Here is a 12,235-nt window from a genome sequence, read left to right as displayed (position 1 = left end):
AAAAATATAAAAATTTGAAAAATAACAAAAAGATTTTCTTTATTTTAAAAAAAAAGTGGCTTACATATGCTATGTATGTAACCCGTGCTTAAATGATGTATTTATTACTTCGTGGCTTATGCACACTCGGTGTATAACCCGTGCTTATTTGTGTTATTTATTTCATAATGGCTTGCATATACTCTGTATGCAACCCAGTTTTTAAAAAGAAAAATTATTTATGTTTCAAAATTGGAATTAATTCATGTTGTTATACATATAAATTGATATAAGATAGCGCGGAATTGAACGCCTTTGTGTACTTCCAAGTGGTCTTATATGAATGTATATGTGTAATATATTGGATTTTCATCATGATAACCTAAGTATCACAAGATGTTGATTGCAATTTTGTTGCATCTGTTTCAAAAACTCTCAATTGTTGATATGAGAAGCAAAGGATTGAACGTGTTTGTGTACTCCTGAGTTGTCTCATCTTGAACAATTGATTGAGTTCACTTTTCATAAACCCTGTTTTGATTTCACACAAATCATTTTTGCTCCACCTTTTCTATGAAAATCTTTTTGATCTATCTTTGCATAGATTAAGGGGGAGTTTGTGATTTCAAAACTCTTTCAAACTTCAAATGTGTTTTTAAACATTTTTTTTTCACATTTGATGATTTTTTTTCAAAATATTTTCTTCAAAGGAAGTTCGGTGTTTAGTTTGCACATAAGCGACTAGGTTTTTCTCAAAATTCTACTCCATGAATTTTATCATCGCCGATGAGTTCTAACCCCGGAGTTTTCACTTCTTTCAGTAGATAGTGAGGGTATTTTTGAGTGATGATGAATTCGTGCAACTAAGTTGGAGGGAGTACAGTCGAAAAGTGAGAGGTTATGGTGATAATGTTGTGAGAAAAGGGTTAAAAGACTTGATACCCTTCTCTAAAATTCTCAAATCGCCGGGTAAAACACATTTCTATCGGATGTCATTTGTTGATATCTCGGTATTGAAGAAGCCTTCATGGACCCAGTGAAGCGATGCACATCTTTACCTAACCACTCAAGTGTTTCTTAACAAATGCTTGTTTTATTTCTCACGGAGATTTTCTCATTTCTATTGACTCTTCATTTGGAAGACGTTAATATTGAAAAACGGTGACACTCTGCTCCAGTCCCCGACTTCATTTGATCACTTTGTGTCTAGAGCTCTCGTGATTGATCATTAATTTGATCGTTATTCATTCTTTAGGACACATTTACGTCATATCTTTGTGATATACATGCTTATCTTTGTGATATAGCCGGAACATTTGTAGTGATATCTTAATTGATATTTCACGATGATCAAATGGAAATCCTACCATTGCTAACATCATTTCCCGCTTTGAACGTAGGTCTCAAAATTGCATTTGTGTAATTATTGAGTTAACAAGAAGTCTATTGTGACCTTGGATTTTTTTTCCTAAAAGTCTTTAAGGATAGTAGAACATGGTTATCGAACGCTTAGGTGACACTGACCATGGTTTACATTCTTTGAAGCAATCTTGAGGTTGGAGAGCCAAAAGACCAAACTATGTTAGGGGTTTGCTTTGTGCATTTCTCCATGATACATAGGAAATCCGATAAATGGTATACATTTCTTTCGGTCATTTCATTAATCCTTTCGATTTTTGAATGCAAACGGATCATTCTTATCCGGTTTCTTTTCTCATCACCCCAACACAGAAAACACCAACACCATAATAAACTGCTTATACCAACAACTTCAACCTTACATTTTAGTCACCCATAGGGTTATTTGGGTTGAATTAATGGTTTGGGTTGATGAGTTGTTCTTCATATATCTTTGTGTAAACACCATTGAGCTATGGTTCTTTTGATTTCTTTTGACATTCTATTCAATCAATGTTTGCATAATGACATTGGTTCCCAACATTGTCATTATGAGGGGGAGAAAATAGTATGATTGATTTTTGATTGAGGAAGAAATTAGAATGATTTTAAGGATAAGAAGATCAAGAGCAATAATGAAAGGATGCTCACTCAAGATGTTACAAAAAGTTCAAAAATGCTCCAATCAAAGACTGTGATTACTCATGAATTGAGGAGGAGCATGATTACTTTCATAAAAGAATTTCCAAAACCTTTTTGAAATGTTTACTCTCAAAAGTGTTCAAGACGATGTGACAAAGATCAAAGATTCAAAGGACAAAAGGCTGAAGATTCAAGACAAAAGAAGAAAAGCTTCAAAAAGAGTCTTCATCAGATTAAAGATCTTCAAGTTATACAACAACACTTTACCAAAAGCTACATTGCACACATCAAGGGGGAGAGTACATATTTCTGAAAATTCATTCCAAGACTTCAAAGAAAAGACTTCAAGATTCAAAGATTGAAGAATTCAAGACAAGTTCATACCTTCCGCATTTCAAAAGACAACTCTGATCTTTTTAATACACACACACACTCATCATTCTCTGTTCAAAAAGAACATTGAGAATCAACAAATGATTTAACTTCAAGAAGTCCAAGACCAAGACTGAATCAAGTTCTCCAAAGACAATGAGAAAGCTTTGAAGACTTGTTTCAACACACCAATTGTCTTCACCACCGGGCTCATCAAATTCATTCCTACAAGACAAAACAACACGTACTTCAGACCTTACAATATATCACTAAGGGGGAGAATGTTAGAAATCCAAAAATAGTGATACATTGTAATTTAAGTTATGGACTTACTAGTTGTTAAGTCATGTGTTGATGATTTCTAAGGTTGAGGGGCTAATTGTGATAATTAGCATAGTTGGTTAGTTTAGACTATAAATAGCCCTCAATACCTTAGAAATCATAACTTTGGTATAACCTTGACATACAATTACACCTGAATAACACACACTTGATCCCAATTCTCTCTCAACACACACACAAACACCAAGAACACACAAACACACTAAACCGCCATTGTTGATGTGAATTCGAGTGATAAAATCGTGTTGTTACACTTTCGCCCTAGTCTTGCCAAGAACCGTTTAGTCCGAAGAGTCAACATGGCCAATTGCCTTTGTAAATCGATCTCTTCTAAGTCCAAAGGATCAATTTGCTCGAAGTCTTCATCGATAAGACTAGGATCTTGAACCTTTCCCTGGATAAACTGTTCATATGATGTCACGAATGACGCAAGAACTGATAAGTGAGTTTCTGCACATTTGACACTTATAGGCATGTTGGAACTGCACTGGAGGTAGGATAGCCACGGTTGCCTAAATTATCGCTCTGACTTGAGACAAGACTTTCAAAGTTAAACAAGATCTTTTGTAAGTCAACATCTTTACTCAGGAAAGCCCTTGTGCTTCCTTCAGGGGAACCTGGACTTACATTGATCGTAGGCCTACCGTAATAAAGCTCGGGAATCTGAGCATTATTATATCCTGCTTCCCTTCTCTTTAGTTTCATTTCTTGTCCCCGAAACTTAGCAACTATCTGCGTCAAGGACATATCAGAGAAATATGCTTTAGCCTGCAAAGGAGTAATGTAATTACTCCACTTTTCCTGCAAGGAGCTCAAAATTTTCTCGACTTTTTCCTCCTCGGAGTAGGTAACCTCAAATGCTTGCAATTCTGCCAACATATGATAATACCTTGTAAATAGTTGATTTAAGTTTTCACTTCTTAACCCGTTAAATACATTATATTGATGCTTTAAAAGGTTTCCTCGATTCTTTTTAAGTGTTTCATCCCCTTCACAGTGATTCTTTAATGCTAACCAAAGTTCTTTTGATGTATTGAATCCATTAAATAAGTGTAGTATTTCTTGTGGCAATGACATTTTTAAACATGATACGGCCTTTTTCTCTGCCTCATACAATTTTTTATTAGATTCAGTCATATCTTGGTAAGCTTATACTTTGTTACCAGCTTTTTTTTTATTGTTCTTGCAGCAATCTGGTTTAATACCTATCATTTTTATGCTTTGTTTTGTTTACTTTAAAGATCTGTCATGTAAACGTGTTATAAGTTGCAGTACATAGAATGTTACATTGTAATTGCTACATATTATACCAATGTTACATTGTGTCGTATGATGTATATATAATGACCATGTATCCACTAAGATCCAATCCTAAACAAAATTAGCCTAAAGATTTTTGGAAATTCATTACTTAGGTTCCACTTTGGCCGAAATATTGTATCCACCGCTATACTCAAAAGCATCATTGTTATTCCTTTTCAGTGTAGCTTCACTGTAAGGATGTCTAGATGCACTTTTCACAGACCCGAACTCAGTAGCAGATGAGGATGCAGATGTAGAGTCTGTGTGGAGTCCATCACTAATCAAAATGGTCTCAAGTGCTTTCACAACGTCACTCATAGTTGGACGGTCTGCAGCAGAATCTTCAACACATTGCATTGCTAGTTGTATAAATCTCCTAAAACCCGTCAAATGTGTCATATTTCTGATGCTTGAATCCAGTAGCTTTCTCAATTCATATTCATCTTCATTGGTTTTATCCAGTGCTAGTCTTACCTCTCGGACAATGTACTTCCCTTTTGAGATAGGTGGTCTAGCAGTTATTAGTTCAAGCATTACCACACCAAAACTGTATACATCACTCTTATCAGTTAGTTGTTGTGTCATGTAGTACTCCGGATCTAGGTAGCCCTGTGAAGCATAAATAAATTTAGAGCATCGACTAAGAAGTCTTTGAAGTCAGAAGACCAGAACTGTTGTTTATGTAATTGTACAAAGCTGGAGTGTAGTGATACTGCATAGAGCTGGCAGATCAGGCGTCTGACCATGTTGACCCAAACTCCTTTTGTCCGGAAATTTTGAACTTAGCTTAGAGATTAATGTATGTATATGATTACAAAAATCTTTTTTTATTTATTTATTATATTAATTTGTGATTTGATTTGTTCGAAGTGCAAGGCTGCCCAAGATTTTAATACAGTGATTTTAAGAAGTTTATGCTTAGAAGATTTATTTTGGGATAAGTATCTTCTAATGTAACAAACTTTGAACGAAAGTCTATAGTAGGAAATAACTAAAGTTATATGTATTGTATGTAAACAACTCGAAAATAATGTTTATTGTATGTAAGAAAATGTATTCAACCAATTAAAATCAGACAAGTGGCACCTCTATATGGTTGTCACGTATGTTTTCTTATATACAATAAACATTTTTTTAAAATTGTTTGCATACAATACACAAAACTTTAGTTATTTCCTACTATAGACATTCGTCCAAAGTTTGTTACACTCCAGGTCCTTTATTTTGCCAGCTTTTGACCCATTCTAACTCATTAACTTATTTTTAGTTTTTTACGTTGCTGCTTGAAACTTTATAGGCTAAATATAATACACATCATCCCATTCATAAGTCAATGGGTGTTAGATAGTTTTATACTATTTTGCAATAGGAGACTCACCATTGTACCCTTAACTTGAGTCGATACATTTCCTTCGGTATCAGAAATGAGCTTAGATAGGCCGAAGTCTGCAACTTTTGCCGTTAGATTTTCATCTAAAAGGATATTGGTGGACTTTATATCTCGATGAATGATAGGAGGATTTGCCAGCTCATGTAGATAAGTGAGTCCTCTTGCTGAACCTAAAGCAATGCGAAGTCTCCGTTTCCAATCAAGATGAATTCCCGATTTTCCTACAAATTAAGAGGACTTAAGCTTATTTTATGACAGGATCACATATGACAGTTTTTAGAAAGGGAAAATGCAAGTTAATATTCACCTGACAGGCTCTCTCTGAGGGTTCCATTTGACATAAACTCATAAACGAGCATCTGTTCACCTTCTTCAAAACAAAATCCGATTAGACCCACAAGGTTCTTGTGATGAACCCTTGAAAGCAACTCAATCTCCGTCTTGAATTCAAGTCCACCTTGCATGGATGCTTTTTGAGCTCTTTTGATGGCAACTACTTGCCCCCCAGCTACCGTTCCTCTATAGACCTGTGTCAATTAGCTGAAATCCATTGATGATGTTCTCAAGTAAAATCAGTCCAGGATAGAAATGAAAAAATACATCCTTTTACATAATGTGGAAATGTTTCCAAAGAAAATAACGGGATGACAGGTTTATATTATATAAACTACCCCAAATAAACGATACATTATTAATGAAGTAATAAAAATTCTGTAGTCATATACGACGCTGTATTTATTTGTTGGAAAATTAAATAAATTTTGGATACAATAGTATTGGGTCAACCTAATCTGACTGATTTCCAGCAGTACCAAAATATTAGCCTAACCCCTGTTTTGACCCGTTACCCAACTTGTCCATTTTGACACCTCAGTCAACAACCTCAATATCATGTGTGGATATACCTTTCCATAACCACCATATCCTATCTGATTGGCATCAGAGAAGTTACTTGTGCTCTTCTTGAGTTCATCGTAAGAAAAAAATCTAGCTCCCTTTAGCTGTGGTGCACCTCCACCATCTTTACCACTTGAAGCCCAAGATGCTGTGGAACATCCAAAACAAATTAAATGTATCATATCAATGAAATGCAGAGAAAACCTGATGCACATAGCTCACGAAAGAGACCCCGGGCGAAAAATTACCGAAAGGTCTACTCAAACCAATTGCTTTTTCAGCACGCTTCTTTTGACGAACAGCATATAGAAAGAGCCCAATAAGTATGATGACCATTATGGTACAGCTGGTAGTGATGCCAACAATGCCACCAACACCAACGGGAGCATCTCGATGGCCTCCTAAAAATATCATAAGTTTTTGAATTATTGTATAAAAAAAGTGTTTTCTTGAAATAATAGAGCTTTTGTAATTATACTTCATGCACAACTGTTTGAAAGTAGTAGCAATTTTTGGATAAAAATGTGTTTCAGGCCAATCTGCCATGGTAAAACCCGTTTTGACAACACAAAAAGTTACCCAAGATGATATGTAACGGAATCTGTCCATTTATCCACATGTAATCGTTATATAAACATACCTGAGAAAATATAAGGAGTCGCAATAAAAAAATACGGTCCAAATCCAGCTGGAGGCTTGTAGGTTTGATTACTCAAGTAAAACCCCATCTTTTGAATCTCTAATCGGTCAAAATGCTTGGCCTTTGATGGAAACAGTTGCAAGTAAACCTGAAGGTATTCATCAGTGTTGAAGAATGGATTTTGCAGTGAAACTGAGCCGGGGGTCAGGCCTAGTTTAACCCAAAGGCTCATTTCTAGAGAATGCCATACATTAGCATTTGATAACTCTCTAAACGAGGGTCCTCTAAAGTACAATGTGCCTTCATACGGGTAAGCACAGTCACAAGTCTGAGGGCTAAGTTTCTGATCCGAAGGACAGGATTTGCTCCCACAGTTAGCTAAGCTTGTAGAATATGCCTTTGAGGTTTGTTGTTGAACTCGGCAATAGTTAGTGTGTGCAAGAGCTGTATTGCAGACTGGGTTTCCAGATAGCCTGAAAATACATGCTATCTTCTTAGAGGTGATAAAATGTGCATGTTGCATAATGAGTCAGAAAGGGTTATAGTCTAAAATATAAGCAGGTTGGGTTGACTGAGTTGTCAACAATATTTTTTTCAAATTTAGCTATCGCTAATAAAGCGACCTTAGACGTTTTAACCTGTTTAAAGAACGTTGAACTGGCCAACTCGTTTGACCTTTTCAAAATATGGGTTCTTAAAGAACCCTTTCTATACACACATAAGGGTGTATTTTAGATTATAAAAGAAATTTAAAATGCTCACTCCAATGTGTTTTTGTATTCAGCACTTAGTGTCACTGCTTCAATGTCATTGCGTTGCAAATCTACCAGTTGTAGCTGCTCACTGACACTGCTCCCCATACTCAATGTATCATTAAGCTCATTGTTCCTCAGTTTTCTGTTCAATTATTTCCATGAACCAACCATAAAAATAGGTACTCTTTGACGTCTGTGGTCAAAACCCTACTTTGAACATTGAAGTTGGATCATGAAATTAATAAGTTCAACGTTTAAAAGTCAATGTTAGAATCTTACACTTGTTGGATTCCTGATAAGCTGAAAAGTTCTTGTGGCAGCTTCCCTTTAAGTGAACCAAACTCCATAACCCTTAGCAGAATAGCCATAGTGAAACATAAGATCAGAATTTATGAAGAAAGTTTCCAACTCAGTAGTAGGTATTAGGGGCTCACAGAGTGGTTAATGATGGTAAGGTTGAAAACCAAACCGGAGGCTCAGACACATGAAAGGAGTTGTTGCTCAAGTCCCTGAACAAGAACCGTGATACCTTAGAACGATATCAATAAAACATAAGAGTTAAAGGGAAATGAATATCATGTGCTACTTCAAGTATTACAACTTACACGTAACTGAGGGCATTCATCCCATTTAAATCTGGTAAGGCTCCATATAGATTGTTGTGAGCTAAATTCCTATATACATATGCATAATGCCCAAGTCAAAAGTCAAAGTTTTCTATTTTGTACATACGTTTGTATTGCTAGAGAAGATGTACTCACAGTTCACTTAGGCTAGTAAGGTTGTTAAAGTTCATTGGCACCTCACCTGACAATGCATTTCTATCAAGCCGACTGTTGCAAATGAACAATCCGTTCCATGATAGTTATCGTCTATAAATGTTTTGTAGAACGGTAATGAAAGAAAGGTACTTGAAATACTTACAGGACCTCTAGTGTCTGAACATATCCTATTGTGGATGGGATTGTTCCACTTAATTGGTTCCCATCGAACAATCTATTATTAAAGGACATAAAAAATTAGAACGTGAATAAATAAAGGGGTAAACAGTTGGGTTTTTTCGCCCAATTCAGGTTACCCAGGAGGGCGAGTCTTTTGACACAGATACATGTGAACTTCCGCAATCATTTCCAATCCTCTTCCCAGCCACCCCAAAGATGTAGCTAGTGATTCGAACCTTAGACATCTTATGAGGACAACATGTCTTCTGACCACTAGGCCACCTTGGTTGATGGTTTAGGACATCAATAATCAGAATATTTTGCAGGGGTCAATTTTAACTTACACGTGTATCAGCACCATGTCTTCGCTGAAAAGTTGCTCAGGGATCCACCCTGAAAGCTTGTTCTTATTGAAATGGCTGCCAGTCAAAAGGTGTTGGATATGAAATGGGTTCATTTTATTGGAGAGGGCTTGGATTGGCAAAATTTAAAAAAAATGAAGTGTACTCACAAATGCTTAGCATGTTTTAGCAGATCCAGGCCTGGTTCGGTGTTAGTTGATACAGGAATGGGTCCTGTGAGATGATTCTCTGCGAGGTCCAGCCAGTAAAGTTTAGAAAGAGATCCCAATGAAGAAGGGATTCCACCGGTTAAGTTGTTCGTGTTCAGAGCCCTGTTTTCATTTAAGATCATTGAAATCACTCGTAGCATACTAATTTTCTTACTAACAGGGATAATGTTGGGTTGTGTAATTGGTAACTTTGGGTTCAGGTTGAAACATGTCCCTCTTCAAATACTAGTCAAATAAAGGAGGGTATGGTCCATTTACATTTTTCTGGACATTTGTGGGCTGTTTTTTTTTTAAAAAAAACTTTGGACCCGATTGACATCTTTTCTGATAAAACACAATCCAAAGTGAGCCAGTTAATAATATATCGCATGCCATTGTCACCACTACGTATAAGATTAGAGTTGAAGAGATTCATACAAAAATGCTAGCTCTTGAAGATTTCCAAGCTCGTGTGGAATGCTACCGGTGAAGCTACAACCTGCTAAAATTCTTGGGTACAACAAGATTTCTAAGCATCACTAATACGGAGTAATATGCATGAACAATAACAAGAAGAGACAGCTTTTTGGGGAACTCACAATATGTTGAGGCTTTTTAGGTCGCCTATTCGTGGAGAGATTGAACCAGTAAGACCTCCATTAAACGACAAGTCCCTGAAAAACAATTCAAAGTATGTTTATCGATGTTTTGTCACTTACAAGAGTGACTCTAGTAATGAAAGTTCCTTACAAGGATGTTAATGCAGTTAGGCCGCCAATGTCACCTACGAGCTGACCTACCAGACCCATGCTAGACAATCCCCTATATAAGAGTTACACAAGCAGTTAACTCAAAGATAGAACGATATATAACCCATACTTGGGTGCTGTTTAGCACAGTTGCCAAATGTTAATTTTTTTTTAATAACAAAGTCGACCGACAATGAGATGATTCTTGAGTTGCTGCAAGTGACACCTTCCCACGAACATGGATCGTTTGACCTTCTCCAGCTTGGTGGTGTATTTTGCCATTGATCTTTCAATGCTCGCAGTGCCTCCTCTGTAAACACAGTTTTACATGTTAATTAAAAGTAATAGGTCATCGAACATTAAAAATGATATAAAGTACTATACAATTTTAAACCAAACAATTTACGAGGTATGCATTAGAAATACATTAAGTGCAACTTCCAATATGCATATCTGTTCATTTTCACCAAATAATCTTAGTTGACGTATTTTTGTTCCAAACCAATTCGGTATATGAATAACGAATGAAAGGCGCTTACCATCGCCAGGGTCAGTATCTGAGAACACAACCCTAAATCTAGCATAAAACAACAGCAGCAAACACCACCAAAGGACCTGTGATATGGACATCGCCATAGATACAAAGCGAAAATATGTGCTATCCAATGCGCACCAAAATGACTATGTTGTAGCTAAACTATACATTTGTGTTTTTCGTAAGTAATATCTGTGAGCAAAAGTGTACCCACATCTAGTGTTGCTGGTTGTTCAATTTTAACGACTTGGGATTTGGTTAGACTGGAAAAAGCAAAAGGTTGCAATGATGATATTAAGATCATGGAGTTTAGCTTAGATTAGAAGTCAATCCAACAAACCTCATTACCATACCCACCAACCAACATACTAATTCATCATATTGTCACCATTGCCCCAATTTCAAGTAATTATTTATACATTCCGTATGTTTCTATCTAACAATAACTAAAACATGATTATGGTATTATTTAAACGACAAATGGCGTATTAGTTGATTAACATGTGTCCCTTTTAATATTTTTAAATAAATCAAATTAAAATCTTAATTAATTTATAATTATATTTTTTTAGACCATTTTTTTATGCAAGAACCATGAGAACTCTCAAACTATATATTAAATCACATGTGTTTTTGTTCATTCAAATGATATATAAAAGTATGTTATAAAAGAAACTTTTTAAAAAAAACCTTTAAAATAGCCTTTTGTGAACTTTTGAATGAATATGTTCACGTTTTCATTTTCATGTAAACAAACGACTATATATAACGTTTTGAAAAAAAATTCTTCTGCAACATATTTTTTTTTTAACGTTTCACATGTGAATAAAAAACCTTTTAATCAATACATAATTTAAGAGTTCTCAAGGTTCTTACAAAAAATATGAGTTATCAAAATAAAAGTCTTATATATATATATATATATATATAGGAGAGAGATCAAATAAGAAGGTGTCTTAAGGAGAGAAGAGAGAGAAGGTCTTATGAACCAATCAAAACGTGACATGTGGATTTAAAAAAAAACGCGGTGGCATTTTTGTAAATAAATCAAACTTTTGTCAGCCTGGTTCTAGATCAGCCTGGGTTTGGGTCAGCTTGGGTTATAATCAGCTTGGTTTGTCAGCTTCGTTGGGTAAGCTTGGTCAGCTTGGTTGGTCAGTTTGGGTTCTGGGTCCACTTGGGTTCTGATCAGCTTAGTTGTGTCTAATTGGTCAGCCTGGGTTATGGGTCAGCTTGGTCAGCCTGGAATCTGGGTCAGCTTGGGATCTACATTTGTGTAGATTATGTGTAGTTTTGTGTCAAGCTGACCCAACCCAAGTTAACTAAGCTGACCCAACCTGACCCAGACCCCAAGCTGACCCAACCCAACCCTAAGCTGATCCAAAACCCATTATCTACATTTGTGTAGATTGTGTCAAGCTGACCCAACCCAAGCTAACCAAGCTGACCCAACCCAACCTGACCCCAAGCTGACCCAAAACCCATAATCTACATTTGTGTAGATTAATTTACATTTGTGTAGATTGTGTCAACCTGACCCAACCCAAGCTAACTAAGCTGACCCAACCTGACCCAGACCCCAAGCTGACCCAACCCAACCCCAAACTGACCCAACCTAACCCAATCAGACCCTGACCCCAATCTGATCATGTTGACCAACCAAGCTAATCAGAACCCAAGCTGACCCAACCCAGAACCCAAGCTGACCCAAAACCCATAATCTACATTTGTGTAGATTATGTG

General features: G+C 36.2%; 1 protein-coding gene across 1 annotated transcript; it reads right to left on the bottom strand.

The window, feature by feature from the left end:
- Window positions 1-4,005: 4,005 nt before the first annotated feature.
- Window positions 4,006-10,738, bottom strand: LOC122582153 (leucine-rich repeat receptor protein kinase HPCA1). Its single transcript, XM_043754508.1, has 19 exons — window positions 10,497-10,738; window positions 10,150-10,267; window positions 9,959-10,030; window positions 9,808-9,882; window positions 9,647-9,718; window positions 9,170-9,331; window positions 9,003-9,077; window positions 8,642-8,713; window positions 8,479-8,550; window positions 8,323-8,391; window positions 8,152-8,226; window positions 7,997-8,068; window positions 7,725-7,859; window positions 6,963-7,435; window positions 6,571-6,723; window positions 6,331-6,470; window positions 5,733-5,952; window positions 5,414-5,646; window positions 4,006-4,644 (listed from the first exon to the last, which is right to left on the bottom strand). The coding sequence occupies exons 1-19, from the start codon at window positions 10,591-10,593 to the stop codon at window positions 4,141-4,143; spliced, it is 2,889 nt and encodes a 962-aa protein (XP_043610443.1). The 5' UTR covers window positions 10,594-10,738; the 3' UTR covers window positions 4,006-4,140.
- Window positions 10,739-12,235: the final 1,497 nt, after the last annotated feature.

Source organism: Erigeron canadensis, chromosome 9 (genome assembly GCF_010389155.1).
Source record: "Erigeron canadensis isolate Cc75 chromosome 9, C_canadensis_v1, whole genome shotgun sequence".
Classification (NCBI taxonomy): domain Eukaryota; kingdom Viridiplantae; phylum Streptophyta; class Magnoliopsida; order Asterales; family Asteraceae; genus Erigeron; species Erigeron canadensis.
The sequence above is the reverse complement of the archived record's forward strand: the minus strand, read 5'-3'. Positions and strand labels throughout refer to the sequence as shown.